Source organism: Taurulus bubalis (assembly GCF_910589615.1).
Source record: "Taurulus bubalis genome assembly, chromosome: 11".
Taxonomy (NCBI): domain Eukaryota; kingdom Metazoa; phylum Chordata; class Actinopteri; order Perciformes; family Cottidae; genus Taurulus; species Taurulus bubalis.
Window position 1 is genome coordinate 5,678,418 of NC_136599.1, and position 25,453 is coordinate 5,703,870.

General features: G+C 44.3%; 2 protein-coding genes across 2 annotated transcripts; one reads left to right on the forward strand and one right to left on the reverse strand.

Annotated features, from left to right (window-relative positions):
• Positions 1-1,494: 1,494 nt before the first annotated feature.
• Positions 1,495-6,211, forward strand: irf10 (interferon regulatory factor 10; the record flags this gene model as incomplete). Its single annotated transcript, XM_079226473.1, has 8 exons — positions 1,495-1,659; positions 3,280-3,475; positions 3,589-3,662; positions 3,882-3,939; positions 4,417-4,521; positions 4,605-4,991; positions 5,205-5,323; positions 6,071-6,211. The coding sequence occupies 8 exons, from the start codon at positions 1,495-1,497 to the stop codon at positions 6,173-6,175; spliced, it is 1,209 nt and encodes a 402-aa protein (XP_079082599.1). The 3' UTR covers positions 6,176-6,211.
• A 3,284-nt stretch (positions 6,212-9,495) lies between these two features.
• Positions 9,496-11,810, reverse strand: LOC306743235 (uncharacterized protein; the record flags this gene model as incomplete). Its single annotated transcript, XM_079225735.1, has 2 exons — positions 9,496-9,969; positions 10,251-11,810. 2 exons carry the CDS (start codon positions 11,808-11,810, stop codon positions 9,496-9,498), a joined length of 2,034 nt encoding a protein of 677 aa, XP_079081861.1.
• Between the last annotated feature and the right edge of the window lie 13,643 nt (positions 11,811-25,453).

Sequence of the window (25,453 nt, forward strand, 5' to 3'; positions counted from 1 at the left end):
GTGTGTGTGTGTGTGTGTGTGTGTGTGTGTGGTTCGCGCCTGTGAGGTGGATGTGGGTTTTTTATGTCTTTGGGTAGGTGGATGTGCGCACATGCATTTTAATGTTTAGCACAGCTTCTGTGTTTCCTGTCTACTATGAATCCATTTAAAGTTATATTATTTTCCTCGTTGACGTGACAGGATTTATTAAAACAATTAAAAAGCCCTCGGCACAACACAACAGTCCTGTTCTAATCATCCATGTATCTTTCTCAAGTTTAATTGTGGACACTGTTCTTAAATTGCTCGGGTCCTCCAGCTGAAGGCTTTGCATCACAAGCTGGACGTGTCTGCATCCTCCTCTGCACAGCATGGTAATATTATGTATTTCACAACACCTCTAGTACAAAGTTGCTTTGTTTAAAATAAATAAAAGAAAGCATCCCTCTGTGTGGGAATGGGCAGTAATAAGTTTACACTGCCCTCTGTTGGGGAAAACACACAAAATGTCACACAATGAGAACTTTTTTTTATTTTTTAGATGTATTTCTTATCTATGTGAACTTTGGAATTGTATTGTTCGCCTGCTCAGTATCTCAACCCGATCTGAAGAAACAAAAAGACTTCTTCAGTCGGCACCTGTGAGGAGGAAGAGGAGTTTATGGAAAAAAAAAAAAAATCCCTTACACCCACATTCATTTTCACATGAGCGTTTCAGTATGAGAGGTATGAGGTGTGTGTGTGTGTGTGTGTGTGTGTGTGTGTGTGTGTGTGTGTGTGTGTGTGTGTGTGTGTGTGTGTGTGTGTGTGTGTGAGAGAGAGTGACTGTTGTCTCATGCTGACACGTTTGGGGAGAAAAGGAAAAGATCATTTTCAAATTATAAGGAAAACATAACTTAATTTTATTGAGCAGGTTTTGGGCTATAAAGGTGAACTGCCTACCTGTATTGATTCACTCTTCTCCTTTATTTTAAGACATATTTAGGCGGCTGAGTTGTGTGATCATTGTCATAAACCAGCAGCCTAAAGACATGATGCTTCAGTGAGTCTTCTGGAGAAGTCAAATATGCCTCAAGAAAAACCTGACATTTGCAGCCTGGTTATGTATTTATGAATGATTTACACCTTAGGACAATGTGTCTCAGTACATCTCCCTCCTCCACACACACACACGCACCTTACTTGGAAATGACTTAACTTTCACCGCCCCGCAGTTCGCAGAAGGAAACCGAAAGTGTTGAACTCGCTTCAGGCTTAATTTCGCTTTCGCTTCCATTTAACTTTAGTTACGACTTCTGCGTTGAAGTTTGAGGTCCGTTTGTCTATATTTAGATTTTTTGTTATTTAACTGCTTCACATTATTAGCCTGCATGAGTTGGGATGTACCCCGTTTTAGAAGCTTGAGCAGCATTAGAATAAAATATAGATTTCTATTGTTGTTTGTGTCCGCTTGCAAGGTGGGAACGTCGACATGCATCTCTGACACTTTACAGCACTTTGCTCTTGGGGTGGAAGATGGAGGCTAAGATGCACATGAAAGAGTGGCTGGTGGCTCAGATAGAGAGCGGGCACTATGAGGGTCTGAGCTGGGAGGATGAGAGCAAGAGCATGTTCAGGATCCCGTGGAAGCACGCAGCCAAGAAGGACTACAAGCAGACGGAGGACGCGGCTCTCTTCAAGGTTCCGTATCCTCAACCACGTGCACGTTATGGGCAAATGGGACTTTTAATTATAGCATGTTTGGAACTTTTTTTATGAGTAATAAATGCACCCAGAACGCCGGTTGACAGTTGGATTAAACACTTATTTTTCCTTTTTATTTTTAGCTAAATGTATTTATTTATTTCAGACCATAAATTGAGCTACTCACTTTGGAAACAGGTTTATAGGCTAACTGCCTGTTGTCTTGTTAAGCAGATGTGCTCATGTTTTCTCCATGCAATTTCCCAGAGAAGCAACATAAACTGTCTCAATATTTATTTTTTATTTACATTACATTTCATTTAGCTGAAGCTTTTATCCGACTTCCAATAAGCGCATTCAACCACGAGTACAAACTCAGAACAACAAATCAAGAAAGGACAATTTCTTCAAGAAAGTTAAACTACAAAGTGCTAGAAGTACATGCACTTATAGTATTTTTATTCCTGATCAGTAATCATTTTACAAAGGTTTAAAATAGCCAGAAAAGCAATAAGTGAATTTATATAATTTTATTTAGTGGCCCACCAAAATGTATTTGCCTGCATCCAATATTGTGTTATGTATGTATGTATGTATTACTAATATTATTATTTCGCTTCTTTTCAAAAGGCTTAAAATATAGTTGAACTGTGGGTTGACTGTTCCGCTGTAGATTGGAGAAAAACAGAAAAACAACTTTCATAATAATATTTCTTGCTTCTTGTTATTGAGGAGTTACCTCTTTCTTGCAATACTGTGTTGCGTAATCGTTTGCATACTAGTCCAAGAATAACCAGTTGAAGAAAAGCTGTCAGAAGAAACTTACTGGCACTTTTCTGTTTATAGCATGAACACGTCAATGCTTGTCACTGGGAGGCGGGCAAGCTTTAATAATGAGTGATTGGAATGAAAGAATGAAGAGAAATGTGGTCGAATATCGTTTGATTCTGCTGGTTTAATTCACTTAAATGTATTCTGTTTACCGTAGCACTACAATTTTATTATTATCATTAAGTAAAATAAATAATATCTCACATTTTAGGTAATCTGAATCAGATCTTGAGAACTGATTAGCATTATTTAAAGTTGTATCAAGTAAAAATGACAAGATTTCCAACTCATTGTTCATTAAACTCTTCTAAATTAATTTCAGGAACAAAAAAAGAGATGGGTGGTGACTCATATTTTCTTCCAGTGCACATTCAGTTAGCTGCTTTCACACTGCTCTGGATGGAGATTTAGTTAAAGATAATTAATAACAGAACAATATATATATTTCTGGGATATATTCCGATAAAAGAAATTACACTGCTAATCAATTTGCTGCAACAAAATCAGAATCAGAATCAGCTTTAATGGCCTTATATGTTTACACATACATGGAATTTGCTCTTCGTGCTTATACACAATATACAATAACAAAAAAAAGACATTAAAGACAATAGTACCAAAAAAAAAAAAGTGCAAATCGTGCAATGGAAGCGTCTGATTAACTGTTCATCAGAGTGCCGGCCAGTGGAAAGAAATAGTGTGCATGTGTTGAAATATATGTGTTTCGGTTTTTCCACGGAATCATATTTGTTTTTGTGTGTCTACAATGTCGATGTTCACCTTCAGGCCTGGGCTGTATACAAGGGCAAGTACAGGGAGGGGCGGGACAGAGCCGACCCCACCATGTGGAAGACCCGTCTCCGCTGTGCCCTCAACAAGAGCACAGACTTCCAGGAGGTCCCTGAACGCAACCAGCTGGACATCACCGAGCCTTATAAAGTCTACCATATCCAGCACGACAATGGGTCGGCCAGGCCTGCAGGTAAGAATAAACACAAACGCTCCTTAAAAAAAAGTTATTTTTTGTTTTAAATGGCCTCTTTTGGGTTTCCTTCATTTGCTCTCATTCGTGGTCTCACTGCTCGCTCTCCTCAGAATCTCCCCAGACGAAAGATCAAGCGGTCCAGGCTCTGAGTTCTCCAGAGGACCCGGCTGTTCTGGTCCAGCAGGTGAGTTAAAAACATAAAGATCAATATGCTATAAATCCACTAAATACTTGTCATCGACAGTGACGTAACATAAGAACACGGCTATCAGTTTCTTATTAATAGGACTCATTATTTCCGTTTTTTTTTTTAATCAGTGTTTACTTTGAGTTTTCAGAAGTAGGTGGAAAACAGGAAGGATGATTAGGTCTAGATGGTAAATCATTTTTTTTGTGTTTTCAGCTTCGTTGTCAAAAGGAATCCTTTCACAGAAGTAAAGAAGAAGTAAAACCATTGCCTGGTGAGTGTCACGCACACAAACTGTTGAATGTTTACGGAGGAACCAAAGCAAAGAAAAAGGAACGTTGGCCTCTATAATCCCCACGTGGGCATAGTCTTGTCTCGGCCTGGCATTTGATCCCATTGGAGCGGTCCAAACAGAGCCGGGTCGCATTTGTCCGTGAAATCTGGCCTCCGTGCTTCTGGATTCAGAGTATTTGCCGGTTAGAGTCTGACGTACATCTTGTCACCCCAAGTAAGGTCACATTTCTCCAACAAGGAAAAAAAAACCTTCTGGGTCGGAGCGCTTCCTGGACTCAATAGAGTTTATTTAAGGTGCTCTTCAGAAGAAAACTCCAAAGCACTCTCTTCTGAACACTTAAAATGCCTTTATGGTCACGTGAGGCCTAAAAGCAAACGGCATCGAGCCTTCGTCTGTCCCCGGAGACAAACTGTGCGGATAAAGTTCTGATTGAATAACGTCTCTATCCTGCTTTAGATGTCACGATGAGGGAGCACATGTATTGTGAGCTCACAGGAAACAAAACTCTAAATCAGAGCCCCTCTACGATCCCCTTCCTCAGCCCTACTCTGACTATATCAGGTAAGCTTTACGGGATTATGCAAAGATTTTTTTTTTTCAAACTCAACATGCGCTGACACAAGTCGCCCTTCTGTCGTGTGCAGACTTCCGAATGCAGGTGACCTTGTTGTACCAGGGCCAGAGGGTGATGAAGGTGACCACCAGGAGCCCGGAGGGGTGCTTCATCCTGCAGGGCCGCGTCCCCTTGGGGAACGAGCGGATCTACGGGCCCTGCTCCGCCCAGCAGCTCTCCTTCCCCTCCCCGGGCTCCGTGGCCCTGCCGCCGTGGATGGCCGAAGCGATGAACCGCCTCCTGTGTCACCTGGAGAGGGGCGTGCTGCTGTGGGTGGCCCCAGACGGGGTGTTCATCAAGCGCTTCTGCCAGGGCAGGGTGTACTGGAGCGGCCCCAGGGCCCAACACGCCGACCAGCCCAACAAACTGGAGCGAGAAAAGACCTTCAAACTGCTCGATGTGCCCACGTTCCTCAGCGGTAAGGCGACGAGCGCATCAACAAAGCTGTCCGCGGCTAAAAAGGCAGTTTGAACTGGTCGAAATCTAGCCGGGACGAGATGGGATTTATTCAAAAAAAGAGGCAGATTATTATTTAGGATGCTTTTATTGCTCACATTATTGCTCTATGCAAAGAGGGAATATGTCTGCATGATGGAATCAGAATATTCCAATATGAAATGTTTGTGTGCAGAGCTCCAGAGCTGTTTACAGGGGAAGGGGTCGACGCCTTCTTATGAGATCGAGCTCTGCTTCGGAGAGGAGTATCCGGACCCCAACGTGCCGAAAAACAGGAAGCTGATCATGGCGAAGGTGGGCACATATTTACCCTGAATGCATATGTGCAGATTTTGTATTTAATATCATAATATGATGGTTAAATTATTGATACGTTTTCCATTTCCTTTTAGAAATAGTCTGTTTAACGCTCCCTTAAGAAATTCTGTTTCATCACATCAAACTATTTACAACATCCTGAAGTCAAATTAATGGAAATTCATGCAATTCATCGGGATCAGACTCTTCTGCGGAATTGCAATTACAGTTATGCGTGCGCGTGTTTTCACATATTAACCAGAACATTCTCACTTCATGCTCTCTCATGCCTGCATCTGAATTCTAAATGATCTTGGGTTGTCACTGTGTTGTAAATGTACTTACAAAGTTCACTGTGAATTTCACAACATGTTAAAAAAGTATGCCAACTCTTTGATTGGAGACGCACAGATGCTGATTACTGACTCAAATAGCTGGATTTAGTCGGTGACAAATTACAAATTAAAGAGAATTTATTTCCATGTACTTATTTGTTAGCCATGTTCAAGCCAAGAGCGGCCCCTGTCTCCTACAAGCAGCGAGGCATGCAGTTTATTCGATTAATTCTGGTATCAGATCAGATACCAAACGTCCGGGTATCGGTAACGGATCGGTGCATCCTTATCTCTGATGTGCAACAGTCCAGTCGGACATGTCTGTTCCTGTGTGAAGCACAGCTTGTAGTACGTTCACACACCAGCAGAGGTCCTCGTAATCACTCTGATCCTGTGTCCCGTTGGCCAGGTGGTGCCCTTGTTCGCGGTGGAGCTCCTGCAGAGGTTCAACTTGGGCGAGATTGAGGAGAAGCGGCCGGATCTCACCCCCAACACAGAGGGAGAGAAGATGTAGCGAGGACAGGGAACGCTCACCTGCACCTGAACAATATACAAGAGGATTACTGAAGTTGTGTTCCTTCCCTGACGTCGTCATGAAAGACATCCTCAGAGGAGAATACAATGCAGAGCATCATCGGTGGAGATGTATACATGCTGAAAAAACAATGGAGGTGCTGCATTGTAGACATATTTGCAATGCAGAAAGGGATTTTTGTTTTTGTATCTTATATTGCTTTTCCTCTGTCCACCAGGCAGTGGGAATGGCAATAGTTATTAGCTGCAAAAATCTTCTTTAACCCAATAAAACATGCTGAAAACATCTGTATGTATGCGTGCAGAACAGATGTGTGTACGCTTATCTGATCGAGCCGCTTCACACTTGGTGGGTGTATCGCCGTGGCGGATTTGGTGCAAATTCATTGTTAATAAACTTTGAATAAACAAGCAAACAGTGATCTATTTTAGCAGCAAGGGGCGGGGCTTAAGGGCACCTGACTTTTGGACAGTGTTGCCAGATTGGGCTGGTTTCCTCCCAAAATGGGCTACTTTTGAATTTGGGCTTGTTTTGTTAAAAAAATAATAATAATGTTTAATATATATTGTGAAAATAATACAAATTGCATGGAACCTCATTTCCATTCACTCATATTATTAATTAATGTAAGAAGTATTTGATGAACAGGAGTTTAAATCGTCATTAGGAATAAATGAAAACCTGCTTAACTTATCATCATCATCATCATTGACAGGGGGAATTGTGTATTTGTCTGTGGGTTGTTTTAGCCTATTTGTCTAATCTTTTATATTTGGTTATTTGATGCAGATATGAAGCTTGATATACTTCTGATGGACTGCTTTTACGGGTTGACACAGATTTCTGCCAGGGTTATGATTTAGGCTGTTTATTTAAAGTTTTTTCCCAGTCTATTGGCCTGGTAACACTGCTCCTGGGCGGGAATGAGTCCAACATGTCACCTGCACTGCACCTTGACAAACTAGTTCACTGTTGCTGCAGGATACTTTACGCGGATAAACTGGAGCATCCAACCAGAGTGGATTTCACCGGTGTGGCCGTGAGTGAGCTGCTACTTGTGTTTAGTTTTTGTTTTCACATTTAAGACTATATTTCCTCAACAGTGTATCAACAGCAATTTATAAAACGCTCTAATTGTACCCCCGGCAAAATCCCTCCGCCACTTAAAGTAGTGCAGTAAACGAGATTTGGATGTTTTTCCGGGTCAGATGAAGTGATTTGGGGTTCCCGGACTGACGCCATCTTTGCTTTACCTTTCACCCTTACGGGCCATGTTGGTATTGTGAAATTGTTATGAAGAAAAAATATAAATTACTAATTGTAAAACCATTAATACCAAGCAGTATAAGTCTCAGATATTTGGGGAAGTGAAGAGCGAAAGGGGCAACTTCTGTTCAAGGTGGAGCTTTCATTTACAATTTAATGAATCATTTAATGAATAATAATGCATCCTATTTTGTTTGTTATATTTTGTGTCATATATGAATCTGAGCAGTGACATTTCTCTGTTAGGCAAATGTAGTAGTACTCATGTTTAGTATACAGTAAATAGCCGGCTATACAGTTGCATAGTGTTATTTTTTTGAGTTAGAATAGTAATGTATTTCCACGCTTTTTATATCTAAACATCATAATAAACCTTTTTAGTTTGGAGCTCCAGGCAGTTGCTGGTCTCGCCCAATGGCAACATCTGGCCCTAGTGTTTTCTCTATTGAACCAGAGTGTATTTCACTGTTGTTTCTGACCTTGTTGACTTTAGTGTGTGACAAAACGTGTAGCTGTATGGAAGCTTGTTGGAGTGTGAAGTTGTTTGCATGAGCGCTTCCTGCTTGAGAAAACTGTAAGCAGCAACTCCGCAGGCCAAAGTTTGGAGTGTTCTGAACCAGCATGTTTTCAATGGCCACTTGTATTATTAATAATGAGAATGTACCTGTATTTTTTTTTCTGTAGATTATATTTGAGGTGTGTAGTATTTTACAACACATGCCGGGAAGAAATTCACACCTCTAAATAAATCTAGAAAGCTTTTTTTTTCTTTATTTCTAGCGAACATCATAACAGATTCACAATTTTTAAAAATATACATTTTTTTGTAGCTATAACATTTAAAAAGAAAAAAAAAATCAACAAGGTAAGGTTATCTTTTTGAAAATAAAATACAAAAAAAACAAACACAAAGAACTAAAGTGAGATTGTGTGCTGAATCAGAGGAGATACCCGTATCTGAGTTTAAAATACTTTCATCATTTTCCCTGCCTTCAAACAAATACAGTACGTAAAAAAATGAGATGGGAACAGAAGCGTGCAGTACACGGGGGTCAAGAGTATTCACAAAGCATCATGTTCCAACGTGTTATTAGCACCATTACTCAGCCATACTGCACTTTTTTACTCTTTCCATCATTCAGTTTTTAATGGAAAAACACCATGAGTGTCGAGGCGATGTGGCACAGACCCGTCTGTGTGGGTGGGATTGTCTGTTACGCAGTTTTTCATTAGTGTTCTCCCTTTCTCAGAGATAATGTTAAGAACATATTGGAGGGTATAATGCCTTGACGAACAATCAATTGTTTGAAACGACTCCCGGCGATGAGAATAAAAAAAGGCGAAGAGTTGCTCATACATTCACCTTGCCTGCCCAGGCCGACATGTAGACATCGGCTCAGAAGCAAGAAAATTAAAAAAAGAAATGCATTGCGAAATTGACAGAGAGATTGCATTAAATCTGTTTAGCATATTTACTGTATATAACATCTGTAATGTAATATATATAGTCAACTTTTGTTCATATATATCTGCACTTCTTCAATAGCGTTTACTTTCATAACACTGATTGAAAATCGATACCCTGCAGAAAACACTGTCAGTAAGTAGGTGGGTGGGACAACCATTACAAAAACAGAGTGACCACAGACAAGTGCTTGATTGTCTCACTAAATGTCTTCAGTGTGTCTGTAAGGAGCCATCCAGAGATCTTTCAGCGGCGGCTCCTCTCAGGGCTGTTCTAAGTAAGGTTGAGGGAAGGAAAGGAAGGGAAGGGTAAAGGAAAGGAGGATACAACTAGGGCAAGACCAGGATGGACTAGGTTAATATTTTGGGCAGCAGTGTGGACACCCGTAAATTGTGTTTTCTATTGTTTTTTTGTATTCCTTCCCTGCAACCCTACCTTGAGGTCTCTCCATTGTTTGTCTTGGTGGGTGCAACAGAGACAAGGAGGGTGTGTATGTGCTTGTGTGTGAGTGTGAGTGTGTGTGTGTGTGTGTGTAAATATGCACGTACACGTATGCATTTCCAAGATTCTACTGCCACTTCATTAGCTTGGAGCCATGAGGTAAATCCAGGAGGCTGTCGTGAGTTCCAGTTGCGGGAAGGGTATCCGGGGCAGACCAGCGCCGCTTGCGAGGGCGCGGCTGCTCCGGGGCGGGGGGCTCTACGGCCGGAGCGCGAGGAGGAGCCGGCGCGGCGGGAGGTGGGTGGTGAAGAAGAGGTGGCGGAGGAGGTGGAGGCGGCATCTCCTCCCTGTGCGAGTTGCTGGGTTCTCCTGCGGCCCTGGATGGCAGGAGTTGCGTGCGATGGGCCCTGGAGCCGGTACGCGCGTGTGTCCGGTGGGTGGGGGTGGGGGTAGGGGTGGGGGTGAGAGCCAGGCAGACGTCCCCCTCCATGAGCTGGCGGCAGGGCAGGCCATACATCTGCGTGGTCCTCTGGGGGCAGCAAGAAGACCAGCCTCGGTCCTGCACAAAGAACGGATACTCCACCAAGACCTTCAGTAACTCCTACACAAAACCACAACAATGTTACACACTCAACCAAGAGGTCTCTCATGCCTTTCACTCATCATCACCACAATCTTTGGTGTGTAATAATAACATGTGTAAAGAATAAAACGGATGCTTCCACCTGAGAACATCTACAGCCTGAAAGTGTGACTGATTAGCATTAACACTCATCTTGCCATGCAGTTAGTCATTACATTACGTCTTATTATGCTTTAATGCAGATGTCTGCCACTCCAGTTGTAAGCTGGAGCGAACATGGAGAGAGAGAGAAAGCTGACCTGAGTGTTGCGGTCTGTGAGGTGGACCTGCAGGTGGCTGTAGCCTTGTGCGCTGCTGGGGGAAATCAGCAGCACGGTGCAGGTGCTGAGGTGGAACTCCGGGGAGGTATCCGCGCTCCTCAGGAAGTCCTCGGTCCGCAGCTCCTCCACCCGCTTCAACCGCCCGTTGGCCAACTCGATCAGAGAACCCTTGGTGAAGTGAGGTAGGAGCGCGGGGGGAGATGGGTGGAGGGCCGGGGGCGAGGTGTGAAGATGAGAAGGAGATAGCTCCCTCCCTCTTTCTCTTTCTCTGTCCCGTCGCCTCTCGCGCTCACCGTCTCTCTCTTGGTCTTTGTCATGTTGAAGGTGCTTCTCTTTGTCTTTACCTCTGAGTTTCTCTCTGTCTCTTTCTTGGTCTCGGTCCCGGTCTCTCTGCGACCTGTCATGGCTGTTAGGTGGACCCAGGGGTGAGTGTGGTGAGTTCCTTAGATTGTGCTGCCTGGGTGCCGGCTCCCTGTGCAGGTTGTACAGAGCGGTTCCTGAGGGGCTGTAGAGCGGGTAGGCCTGGACCTGAGGGCAGGGGTGGCACGCCGATCCCAAGGAGTAGTAGATCTGGGCTTCAGCTGGTGTGACGGCGAGGGGGTCCAACAGTCCCCCTCTACCTGCCCTGGGGACTGGTCCGAGAGTATGGGGACTGGCGGAGAGTAAGCTGGTCTTAACTATCCCATGCGAATGTCTGTCCTGCAGTGAGGAATGTGGCTCAGGGCCTTCCTGAGCTTGAGAGTCTGGCAAAAATGGCCCTCCAGTGTGGACACGGGATATTAAATCCTCCTGCTGTCTCCGCCCACCATTGGTATGGGAGCTGAGTGGACTGATGTCCAGCCGGCTTCTGCTGCTATCATTCCCATATTCTCCCGTGAGCAGAGGCCTGGCGGTCGAGGCAGTCCTGCTGCCGGGCCCGTCCAGGCCATTGGGCCTCTTGCCCAGGTATCTGTGTCTGGCTTCGACAAAGCTTGGATCTTGAGGGTAGAGAGAGTGGTGGCTGAACAAGTACGATGGGGAGAAGAGAGAGGAGCTGTTGTCCCGCCGGCCGCTGTTAATGTAGGACCATATCTCTCGAGAGTCGGCCGGGTAGGGGGTCTTGAAGGAGGAGGCGGAGGAGGAAGATGGGGGAGGTGGCAAGGAGAGCGGCCCTTCCCCTCGAAGCCACCTGGAGTGGTGGGGCAGGGGCGAGGGGAGAGGATCATCTCTCCAGGCGGGAGACCCGGAGCCCCTCCTCTCGCCGACCTGCCCCGGGAAAAGGGGGAGAGAGACAGAGGGAGAGTAGCCCAGGTGCCATGGTAGGGGCAGGGGGAGGCCTGGTGCTGGAGCAGGAAGGGGTGGAGGAGTGTGTAGGAGATGGGCGTTTGGGTTGATCAGAGCTCGGTCACTGGCCTCCCCTCCTCCACCGCAGGACCGACTCCGGAGCGGCACAGGGGGTTTAAACTCGTCCAGAGGGATGTGGTGTTCTGCCGATCCATGCCGAGACTCCCTCTTCTTGGGAGGGAGGCACTCTTTGCCACGGTCGGGGGTGGGATTCATGGGTGGGCTCCAGCAGCACTGGGGGGCCCCCTGTGTGTGGGTGTAGGCTAGGTCACATGGGCCTCACGGGAGAACGAGGGCCGCAGACAGAGGGGACGGCTGCTCCACAGCATCACTGTCGGATCACTGCTGAGTCTGTCGTACCGAAGCGCCACTCACCTAGAGGATGGATGAAAGGGGACGGGGACGGGGACAGGGGAGGCAAAACAGAGGGAGGGGGGCGGGGACAGAAGAAAGAGAGATTCAGTTTGAACACAGAAAAAAAGAAAAAGGACAGTCTGTCAGGTCCTGGCATCAGAGGGAGTTAAGACGTAGCTGTCAATCTGGTCCGACATGCAATCAAACATTCAGCGGCGTCAGACAGATGGTGAGAAATCAGCCAGTCACTCCTGAATATAAACTACTTTGAAAAGGTTAGAAACGCTTTATGATAGCTGCCACTAATTAGTCATTACCTTTTGTGCACTGCGGTGGGACTGAAACTACCCATTTTACTCGTTTCATTCAAACACATTACTCCCACATGCAGACTAAAAATATATTTTGCAGCCAATGAAGTTCAGAGGCAGTGCAGTGCGTGTGTGTACAAGCACATATACACACACACACATGCGCGCACAGAGCGCTCACAGCAGGAGAGTTTTCATCTCTGACTCTCATGGGGATGATTGGAATATGTAGATATGTTTTGGTACCACTTTCATGAACCACCCCCACGACACCCCCGGGTGTTCTCTGTGTTCTATACGAGCTTACTACTAGCAGCCCCCCACCATCCCTTCTCTTTCAGACACGCACACGGACAGCAAGCAGACACACAACTACTCCCTCAGGCGGCTGTACTTACTCCCCCAGTGAAAGGCAAAGCTGGTCACCACCCACCCAAAAGCTGACAGAGACACTGTTGATATTACCACCAGTTGTTGTGGATACAGGATATGTGTCTTTGCATATTAATTATGTGTCACAGCAGGGGTGTGTGGAAATGTGTGTGATTGTCTCCGTGTGTGTGTGCATGTGTGTGTGTGTGTGTGATTTTCTTTCTTTTTTTCTTCCCGCGAGAAATGTGTGAATGTGTTTATTTGTTTAGGTCTCTGTGTGCGCGTGTGTTTGTGTTCGAGTCCTCAAATGTGTCAGAGATTCTGCAGTCTTCTTTCATTCAGTGAGAAGTGCGGGGGTGCTCTACTTATTCTTCTCCAAACATTTTTTTTAAATGAGCTCTTTTTTTTTTTTTTTTAAGTGATGGTTGCCGCGCCGCCAGCCCAGCTGTTCCCTCCACCGCCGCCGCCGCCGCCGCCGCCGCCGCCGCCGCTGCCGCCGCTGCCGCTGCCGCCGCCGCTGCTCCCGCCACAACACCACAGCTCCATGCTGCCACTCAGCCCCGCACTCACCCGCAAGTCTGTCTCAACAGCCTACCAACTCCCTGCCGTCTCACCATCCGCCACACTGTCACCATGGCAACTGTGTCCACGCACACACACGGACGCGCATGCACATACACATACACACACAGCCGCTCTTGTGAGAGAGAGAGAGGTTAGATGGGGATACTCCACGGAGAGGCGGGTAAACTGTTGCTCATCAAGCGACTTGGTCCAAAAACAGAATAAGTGTCGGAGTGGAGCAAGCTGTTTGTGCATCTGAGTGGAAAACTGCAAACTGGGTGGTGAGAGGAGGGGAATTAATTGTCCCAGACACTCACATGCTAGTGTGATGGAGTAGAACGTGGGAGATGTTGATGATGGGCAAAAAACTGCTGTTGCTGTTATGATGTAAAAACCACATCGAGTTCACTTTAATTGATATTTTTGCAGCTCGGCTGAAAGACAACACGGCCTTACGTGGGCTGAAAACGACCGTTGACCTCTGGGGCTCGTGGAAAATTGCTGCTCTTGAGATGAAATGCCCTCAGACGGCATCAACAATCGGAAATCATTCCTCACATAACCATGCATACTTTTGTTCTTCTTCTTCGCATCCTTTTAATCCTAGAATGATAGTTTTTTTTTGTTTCATCAGTGAATTATGATGATCTTATCAAGCTATGACATGTTTAATGTCATGGAAGGATAACATCAGTGCCCGCTTGGCTACAAAGAAAAGAAAAAACTTCATATTAATTATAAAAATTCAATTCAACCAATTAAAAAAATGAGAATCAGTAACGGTACTTGAAAAAATCGTTCAATATTTTTTTCAAGTGCCACAGACGAATCGAAAGGTCAGATTTCTTTTTGCACAAGAACTTGTCTAGAATACAGATTTCTTACGACAACAATCTAGTTTCAGTGTTTGTCCTCAGATGACTCCGACACCCTCGTCATTTCGACAGCCCTCATGGAAAAGCCTGTCAAAAATACCTAATATAAACTTGCCAAAAAAAAGTAGAGGAAAACAACACAATTGTGCAAGTGGAGGAGTTTGCAGAGAAGTGTCTTCTAACAGAATATACTCCTACACTTTGCAGACATGCACACGGAGCTGGAGCTTAGCTGCAGCTACTGTGCATTTAAATATATCAAATCAGACAGATCTCCGGCATAATTATACTACAGCCTCCTTCCAAGACTTTTGATTTGCCATGTAATATATAGTGGTTGCAATATATCTTTAACGTTACTTACATTCTTTTTTTTGCTTACAACAGATTAAAAAACAAAACAGCTGGTTTTATATTATATTATTACATATATACACATTATATTAGTATGTGCAATGCTCACATTCTTGAACTTTCTCTCAAGTAATTGTCAATTTTGTCTGCACCGCTCCACCTCATCCCGCCTTTTTCTCTACACGCATTTCTCAGGAACTGTCAAATGCACCATATATACACTCATGACTACAAACCTCAACAACAACAACAACAACAACAACAAAAAGCAGAACTACACAATATGTTCCCCTATTTTTGCAATCAAACTAAACATCAACTGATCGTTTCAAGGTGCTGTTTGCAGAAACTAAAAAAAAAGCAGCAAATTACCGCTCTTCTAATCCTGAAAGAGCAGTGTGGGAGTTTCTACAGCGGTTGCTGTGATGGGATGCGAGACTGACCTTAGTGCGGGCTGAGCAGACGTCCCAGTCTTGGCAGTCATTCATATTCCAGTCCTCCCAGAGGGTCAACCCACTCCTCAGCTCCTCACTGCGCTGCCACAAGTTACAACACCCGCGGATATCAGCAGCCTCCAGCTACACGCTGCCTCTGATGTCTGCATGCATGAAATAACACCAGCGAGCCCACCAAACTGAGGGAAAGAACTGAGAGCCTGCTATCCGTCGCTCTGTCTGTTGTGTGTGTGTGACTGTGTGCGTGTCAAATGTGTGTGCGTGTGTGTGTGTGTGTGCAAAGGGCTGAGGAAATGAGTAATATCTAGCAGTGAGAAACATGTCTGCTATGCAGAGCCACACAGGCAGACCAGTTGCTGCTGCCGCCCACTTGCTTTAATCACTGTGAGGGATACAAACATGCGCGCACACACACATTTATTCACACACAAATGTACACACACAAACAGTCAAGGATGCAGCACATACAGATTATATACCGGGCGGTATATGTTGACTATATGCCGTCTTTTGTACTGTCTGAAGGTATGCACTCCACTTAAGTTTCACTAGTTACCTTTTCAACATGAAAAGTGATTCGTAATCAATACAATCAATCGTGTAATTGTTAATCTATATTTGTGAAGACATGTTGGCACATAAAGAAGAGGGAGGGATTTGGGGGGAGGCAGAGAGACAGTTGATGAGAGACAAGGAGGGACGTGGTAGGAGGCTCATCATCCTACACACACTCTCAGACTTCGGCTGCCTCTGACTCAAAACCAAACCTCACATCCATCAAGCGCACACACACACACAAACACACACACACACACACACACACACACACACACACACACACACACACACACACACACACACACACACACACGAGTTATTTTTCTGTTTATCTGTAGTTTTCATCTGAATTTGTGTCCTTTGTTCTCTTCAAAGCACTTTGTGACGAACCTGTTGTTAAAAGAGCTTTTTATGAATAAATTAGATTTCACTCACACACACACACACACTCACAGCGGCTCATACGCTAACAGGAGCGCTGCAGGAGTGCTCTCAATGATTTGCCTCAGTGATTCAGTCGGTGCAAGTGAAGTGCGTCGGCATGGCTCGTACGGCTTATTAGGGCTGGATCGGTGAGAGGTGTGCAGCTCATTCACGGCGAGAAATCAGAAACCTGGCGGTATAGAAACCCACGAAAATTATAAACGGTCACAAGGTTGAAAATGCAAATCTATTACCCCCGTCGGCAAAGAAACAAGGCCAACCCTCAGTTCAGACACACTTATGTTAATTATCGGTGCAGAAATGCAATAAAGGAAAGAACATGTAAATTGGAGCACGGGGAGAAATAGGATTTAATGAAGCAATCAAATCATTGCTGCTGAATTGTAAGGAGCAATATTTATTTTCTCTATGAGCAATTCAGGCAACACAACCTTGCAAACACAGAGCAGAGTGCAGACTCGGCTCCAGCAACGTTTTTGGAACCAGAGGTTGACCTTGTCTAACTTTTCAACCTCAATAGAGTGAAAAAAGCTTATCAGATTTGGAAGTGTGTGCAGACGCATCGGCTGGAAGGACACACTGGAACGTTGTCGGCGAGGTGACAATTGAGAAAGTCTCCTCTGACATTTCGGAGAAGATTACTTTTATTTGAAGAGAATGCTGTTTGGAAATGATGTGCACTGAGGTTGTGTGGGCACAAGCGCTGTCTGCGCTGGCATTTGCTGTTTCTGTGTGGGTTTATTACAAGTATCACAATTAAAAGAGGAGAGAGATTTTCTCTTTTTTTGGTTTTGTTTTTGGAGTGTTTTGGACTTAGATTCAACCTTGTTGTGAGATTTTGCTTGTAATAGTTTAAGGGCCATATATGACAAATGGATGTTTAATTGGAATTATGTCTCAACAAAAGTAAGAACAACAACTATTGTTAGTCTATAAATATATTAGAAAGAAAACATCTTACTTTTTTTTTTTAAGAATCTGTTAAATTAATTAATTTATATGCAATAAAAAGTGATAAAAGGCCAAGAATTAAAGGTTTCTTACTTATTTATAAAAGTTGGTTTACAAACAGGAAATGTATGTTTGTTTCTGTTATTGTAATTTTGTTTTAAAGATTTAAAAACAGTAATAACTCATTTTAATGTTGGCAGCATCTAAAAATAAAGTTGCAGATATTTTTTTTCAATGAGTATATTAAACCCATTACTCTTAAGGAGAGTTGGATTTTCTATGTAAAGTGTCCAACACACGATCATACAAGATACCAAACACAATGAAGTGAACCAACATTATTAAAACTCATGGTCGCAATTTAGTGAGAAATCGTACTGCATTTAAAAAAAATAATAAAATGTACTAAAGCAAATAAAATATTCTGCCTTTTCTTCTAATAAAAACAATTCTACATAAATCACATCAGTGTTTGATATAGATTTCGACACAATAGTCCAGTCATAGTGAAAGAGGAGAAAATAGTGCCGGCTTCATCAAAGATTGTTTACTACAATATAGAGATATAGAAATGACTGTTGTGTTCTACTTACGCATGTACACTTTGATATTTAACATATTCAACGCACACACAGATCAACACGACCAAAAACAAAAAAATCAACACCAGCAAATACACAGTGGAGTCACACTGTGCTGTCAATCATTTATGTGCACCACTGAGACTTTTCCTCTCTCTCTCTCTCTCTAACACACACACACACACACACACACACACACACACACACACACACACACACACACACACACACACACACACACACACACACACACACACACACACACACACACACACACACACAGGGTCAGGTCTAGACAAGAAAGGTCAGATGAGTCACCCAGCAAACCAAAGTGGTGGAAGTGTCAAGTAGCAAAAAGGGGTCAAAGTTGTCTTCAACAGGTTGGACTTGACTTCCTCTCCTCAGCAGATTTTATTGAACATTGGACACGTTTAACCGTATCAGCTTCTCCTCTATTTATTGCAATTAAAACCATGTTTTGCTTCTTTTTTTTGTATCCCCTTCCTGGTGCGTATAGCCTGGTATGGGGTGCCTGATCACGTTTCAGGCTGAGCCGAGGATCTATGATGGACGTCTGATGCAGCAGAAATTTGTTGCTGAATGTAACGGATCTGAAAAGAGGAGAGGGGGGAGGTTGGTAGAGGACACAGATAGATGGATAGATAGATAGAGAGAGAGTTGGCGTGGTGAGGGGAGGAGGGGAGTACTACTAGCCGTGTGTGGTGGCTTACTCCACAAGGAGCAGGGCTAAGCCGATAAAAGGACAGGGTGATACGGGCGATGGCTTATTGGGCAACAGGCCAGGTCAGCCTTCAGGGCCCTGGCCCATTCTTCAACAGGATGAGCCAGCAGCTCTGCACGCAAAGAGCCGATTTAAGAGTGACTCTTTCTGGAAATGTGCTCAGTCATGAAAAGGCTAGCCCACTTTGCCCCCGGGTTTTTTTTTTCCGACGGAGGATGTGAAGTGTGCGGCCGTCAGTGCGGCAAAAATAAACATTCGTTCACCGCCCTCCCTGTTGTAAACGGAGCGCGCTAAAACATCGCAAGAACGCAGCTGATTGGAGCAGAGTAGTGCAGCGTGAGCGATGCAGACGAGAGGATGACGGCGGTAATGTATTGCTGGGGTTAATCCCCGTGAATCCCAACTGGTACGGCCTAAGGAAGGCTTAGTATAGTTCTGGGAGGAAATCCCCCTGTGTAGTGGTACAGGCCATTAGCCCCTTGGGTATAAATAGGGCAGCTACGGCGCCTTAAGCTGGCTTTTACGCAATATCAGTTAAAAATATGACTTGACTAATTACATGCAGGTCAGCCAGTCAGCAGAAGCAACAAAAAAAAACTCCTCTGACCAGACTGCTGCAGTGTCTTCTTCTACATACACACACACACACACACACACACACACACACACACACACACACACACACACACACACACACACACTGCACATGCGAGTATGCACACAGAGGTCAGCCGGGAACAAGTGGAACGGTTAAGAGGTATTCTGCAAACCTCGTGGGTGTCGTTTACTAAGGCGGGTGCTTGTTGTTGTCATTCATTGACATTTAAGTGTCTACCGATGGGAGTTTCATTTTTGCACTTTTCCACCCGAGTCTATCTCTTCTGCGGCATTTGCACCAGCGACATTTCTCGACCACAAAGAGATGACTCGGGTTTCAATTCCTAGGCATCGTATGTATCGCAAAGTTTAAACAAAAGAACTATAAACAAACATCTTTAAGTGTGCCACGGCGATTCTTATGCAACTGCAGTGATGTCACATTGTGCTGATGCACAGTCATGCTTTTGTATTTCCATTCTTGCAGCTTGCTGGTTTTGTCGAAATTAGTTTCCCCTACTTTTCAACACGCTCGTCTTCACCGACTCGCAGGTGACAGTCCCTCTCGCTATAGTTTGTGACATATGATTAGCCAAACTCAGAGCGCTTGATGGGAGTAGTACTCTCACGCTATGAGATCAGTAGCTTACAATTGGGGTGGGGGAGAGGAGAAAGAGAGAGAGAAAGAGAGAGACTCAGAGCGCGAGATGAAGTCTGATGGGGATAGAAAACAGTTTGAAAAGAGAGAGAACAAGTGTGTGTTTGTGTGTGTGTGAAAGAAGAGGCTGGATTACTTTTCATTCCAAAGATGTCGCTGTTTTTTGGCGCTGTCCCCATGGCGACTGACAGTCAAACTGGGCTTTCTGTTAGTTCTCTTGTTTAGCAGCAAAATGTCAGCGAGCTGTATGCACGCATACCCGGCGATGACTTCAAGTGCCATTCATTTTCAGCGAGACTGTCTAGACTGGCTTCATAGATGCTGTCTGGATTACCTTCATCACTGCCGGCATTCAAGGCAACATTGCTATACACTGCCATTATATTGCTGCGGCTCCACAAAAACCCTCCCACATCAGATCCGCTGCCCGGACACACACTTGTTTACTCGACACACGGCTTGTGAATGTTTTTGTCGTAGACGTAGAGGGTTGCTGCAAATGATATTGAAATAGGATTGAGTGGGTTTAATGCTTCGGTTTTAAAAAAAGAAAGTAGGGAGAATCCCAGTTGAGAGAGAACCTTTGTCACGCAGATATTTCATAATCTCTGCTCATAATTACCCACCTAAAAAAAAAAAAAAAAAAAGAAGTCAAATTAAATTAGAGAAAGATGTTTTTTTGCTGAGTGATTTCCATTTCACAATGACGAGAGAAGCAAGGACAGGGAAGGTAATAGGCAACTTCCGGACAGGCTCTCAGGACACTATTGACGCTATATAGGCTACAGGACGTCTCAGATGTTACACTTTCTGTGCAGTGATACCAAAACCGATACTGTGAGATTTGTTGCGTTTCGTGCACGCCGGCTCTGCACGAGGGAGCAGATTCACTGATCCGCTGGTCAGGCCTGGCTGAAAACAAACTGTGGGCGTTAAGTGGTGGGTGTCTGGGTCGGAAGGTCGTTGACCCCCATTGTAGATGAAGTGTGGAGGAGGAGGAGAACATACTGCTTGATCATACACGAGGGTGAGCAGGTCAAGGCCAGAGAAAAACGATCCGTAGCAAATACAGAGAGCAAAGGAAAAACTTTGTTTACTGACAGAACGCACTTTTACATTTGCACACGCCACACAGTGTCCTCGCAAACTACTTCACACGTATCTGGGTCTGAACGTAAATGCATCTGATGAAATCGCACTTTCTTGCACCTCCCTCTCGTGGGACACCCCCCCACTGACAGGTGTGTTTCTCACCTTAAAGTAGTCTGGCACAGTGTCAACTGTATTCAAACGCCTGCCTCTGTTTTGGGATTACTCGTCACACTCGTGGCTCCTCGGCCGAGCTCCCAAGCCGATTCTCATCCCCTTCAACTGTGAGATGCTGATCTGGGGACAGTTGGCATGGAGACCCCCCTCGGCTGATGAGCATGTACCGTTGAAGGGATTTGTGCAATACCGTAGTCGTCGTTTTGAAGGCTCGAGTTCGGCATGTTGGCCGACGCCATCTTGGATTTTGGCCGTCGTCATCGTGTTTTTTTTGCAACCATTAAACGGAATTGACCATATTTAGACTGCAGACGTAGGGACGCCATATACGTCCCTACGACCTACGGCTGCGACCTGTCAATCACAAGGTAGCCCCGCCTTAAAGTGTACCCTGCTTTATAGTCTAGTTGACTCTAAATTAACCATAATTTAGCAAATAAACATTGTGCTGTATTGAAGAAGACGTGACACTAGAGATTGAGACCATAAACTCAGGTTTACAATGTTTACTGAGGGAATAAATCAAGTGAGAAGTCATTTTCTCATAGACTTCTATACAACCAGAAGAGTCTCCCCCTGGTGGGCAGTAGTGAGAATCCAGGGTTAATGCACTTCCACATCGGTTTCACGTTTGAAGAACCGGAAGCTGCCGCCTGGCAATATGGACTTATTAAACGTGACATCACAATCGCTAAAGTAGCTATTTGTGTACTGCAATTTTGATCATTTAAACAATTGGAAAGGTTATAATGGGGCTGTCGGTGCATCATTCTAATACACACATGATCACAAACAATTCCCATTTTTCTCAAAACTTTATGCATAATATACTCTATATTAAAAGTATACTTTTTGTGTATTTGCAAAAAGTACATTTCTATGATAGTATACTTGAAATATGCTATCAAAGAAGTGTACTTTCTGCAAATATATAAAACGTATACTTTTTGTATATTTGCAGATAGTATACTTGAAATATACTATCAAAGAAGTGTACTAAATATGCTATCAAATAAGTGTACTTTCAGCAAATATATAAAAAGTATACTTTTTGTATATTTGGAGAAAGTACACTTCTTTGATAGTATACTTGAAATGTGCTATCAAAGAAGTGTACTTTCTGCAAACATATACAAAGTATACTTTTTGTATATTTGCCGAAAGTATACTTCTTTGATGGTATATTTTAAATACACAATTGAAAATGTAAGTATACTTTAAATATACAAAAGTATACTTTTTTTTGCTATACTGTTTTCTAAATAGCTACGCCAAGTTAATTGTGGATATGGAGCCATGTATGCCTCTGTTGACACATAGCAGCTATATTACATATTGCTGGATTTCTCAGTTCACCTTTGTAAATCAAACATTGTGTGAGCCGCACTTCTCATATATATTAATTCAATGAAGTACGAGCTTGTGTTTGGAGCAGCACCGTTTCTAGAATTGTTGCCGAATTTGACTCCCGTGAGGATGACATCATGCAAGCCACGTAAAGTGTTGGTCTGCCCGAACGGTAGGTGTGACTTTGAGTAACAGTGAGCGGGATTATCCATCACACGCCCTGCAATGCCCCGGCGAGCAAGAAGAGGAAGAGGGTGATAACGAATATGATGAATACAAAAAAAGGTCACACGGGGTCATGAGGCGGAAGACGGGAATTTTTCTCAGCGCAAACATAAATCATACGGCACTAAAAGCCCATGCACAAATCCATGTGTAGTCTCTGTGTGAATGTACACTTCACTCTCCAAGTTTTCCCTCTCTGTCTCTTTCACTTTCAGCCCCCCCCCCCCCCCCCCCCCCCCCCCTCACCACCGCCCACTCTCTGTCTTTCCCTTTCACTCAACTGGCTGGCTGTTTGAGAGCACACACTCAACGTGGGTGAGAGTGCTGGAGTATATGACTGTCGACACAAGGTGCAGTGTGTGTGTATGTGTGTGTGTGTCTGCCTGTCTGTGTGGTGCTGTAGGTGGAGAGGCACAGCAGGGCGTAAAGGAGCAGCGTGGTAATGACAGGCCATGCATTATATAACATGCAGATTGCATAAGAAGGAGATTATTTTAGGTCCAGATATTGAGGATGTATAACTTATATATTTTTTTACGTGGGCGTGTACAGCACTATGCGCACCTCTAAGTGCAAGGATGTGTGTTTGTGTGAAAATGTTCTGAAATGTGCTTTTTATTTTTTTTTGGTGTCTTTCGAGGAGTGTGTGGGTGTAAGTAAACTAAGTGTATTATGTGTTTGTAAGATGGGGGCATGAATGTTTTCAGATTTCTTTCATAGCTATCTGCATATCAAAACAAGTATGTGGGAATGTTGGCACATTTGTGTACAGTGTGCATAAGGGTGTCTTTATTGCGAGCTCCCACTCATTATCACTTTTAGACTTCAGAGAGATCTACTTTTAAAGGGGATGATCCTGCTTGTCGGGACCAAACCTTGTAACTTCCAGATTTAATGGTTTTCGTGTTTGTGCTTGCGTTGGATTTATCTTTTTTTTTTGTTAAACATGCTCCTTCATGGGCTAAACAAGTTTTTAGAATCTCCATCAGGCACAAGTAATCACGTCATCACCGTGCTAAACTAGTCGCATCCCGCTACCGCTGTCCCGTGTCACGGAGTCTCCTGCTTTTCATTTTGGCTCCCTATTTTTTATTTTTTTTACGTGCGATAGGGAATCTGGAGATGAACCAGCAGCCTTTCCTCCAGTACTGGTCCAACAGCTCTGCAAACTCTTTCCACATGTGGGTTAAGATGTACAAGATTGTGTCAGCTTTCGGTTTCTTCAGAGATGCAAACACATTTTTATGTAAAATTCCCATTTGGGCTGTGGTGAAAAGAGGTGAAAACTACAGTAAATAAGTGTCAAAATAAAATGTTTCTTCCCCACGCTAAATATTCTTTATGGCGGCTTACACTCACAAATCTAAAGAACAGCATGGCTTTTGCTTTCCCCCCCAAATCTGAATCATATTACCTTTATATTATGGGGTAGGCTACTACTCCCAAAACATATGTAGGACTTAACCTCATTTTTTTCTTATTATTTAGCCCCAATAAACATCCGTTTCTTCAGATGTTTCCTCAAATTGCCAAAAGAGTGAAAAGAGAGTAATGTTGTAATACCGTCAGTGCAAAGGGAAAAAAACAGAAAAAAACAAGCATTGATGCACATTTTGGGTCACATTGTCACGAGGTTATGGTCCTATCGGATGTGTTGTGTGGAGTCACAGAAGTGAGGCAGATAGTCTCCGTGTGCCACTGCCTTCTCTGTGCGCCTCGCTCCATGCATGAGTGTGCCCCTGTAAAAATAGACCTCTTAAAGGGCCAGCAGCCACTCAACCTTCTCCCACAAGCCTGTTCTGCTCTTCAGGGTGACAGTACTCTAAGAAACATGGGATGGGAGAACATGCTGTATTTCTCATTCAGCCCACAGAGACGAGTTGTATTTCTGTTTCCCACGAGATGTGGAAAAAAACCCACGTTCAGTTTCTCTTCATCATCACCATTCATGAGGGCACCGATACCAGCGCCATAAAACAAAGCTCCAGGTTACTATGATACGCGTATTAAACTCCTATTAAAGATCTGTGTTTTGAAGCCACCTGACGACAGCCAGAGCCCCACCTCGGCACAAATTCTCACCATTACACCACTGAGTCCTTCCTCCAAATCGGATAGAAATTGCTCCTTTGCATATGAGTCACACTTTCAAAAGGAGAGTTTTTTTTAAAGCAATCTCTCTAAGTGACATAGGACTTCCTGTACGCTGCTCGCAGATCGTCCTCGTAATTGTAATAAGTGAATTAAGTCGGCGAGGACAAATGTTGTGCATCTCGCTCGAAAGACATCTATAGCTGGGAACTCTTTGAACCTGTGAAGTGCTCCTATAGGCAGCATATGGGGGTATCACTGCAGCAGAAGGACAGCGGCTGCTGGAGCAGAAATAGACATACAGAAATCATAATCGTGTGCACCGGCGTAGTGTTTCTCCTGCGAGAATGGCGAGAAATGAGGAGTCGGTAATAGAAGCACAAACATAGCACTCCCGGCAGAGGGATTGCATCATGTGGTGTGAAGATGTGATTGCAAATTAAAAGTGCATGTCTAATCGTGTGTCTTGTACACTGGTTGAATTAGAAGTTACAGACCGTTACAGATGCCCGATGCACACCTGCGCATCCTCCCTTTTTGATTGCCCCCAACATCTGCACCTCCTATTTTCTCTCCTCCTCCTCCTCCCTCATTTCCCACCTCTTTCCAAACCCCCACACCTCGACTAACCCCACCCTCACCAATCTCATATCTGTTCCTCCCAGTTTATGCGGGCTCCTCCAGGGCCCCTGGCTATCTCTGGACCAGGGCTATTTAAGCCCACTGCTCTAATTCTGAAAGTCCTGATCTGCCGTCATGCTGAGTGATGAACCTCTACCCCTCTCTCTCTCTCTCTCTCTCTTTCTCTTTCTCTCTCTCTCTCTGTCTGTCTTCGTCTTCCTCACACACTCCTTGACTGTGGATCTGTCACACTCTCCCTCTTGTTCACACTCTCTCTGTTATGCCCTTCCACACACGCACAAACACTCCCACACACAGGTGCCGATTTACATGAGGGTATACGCTCATTCACACACACACACACACACACACACACACGCACACACACACACACACACACACACACACACACACACACACACACACACACACACACACACACACACACACCCTGTAATTAACCCAGCTGACTCTTAAGATGACCTGATGACAG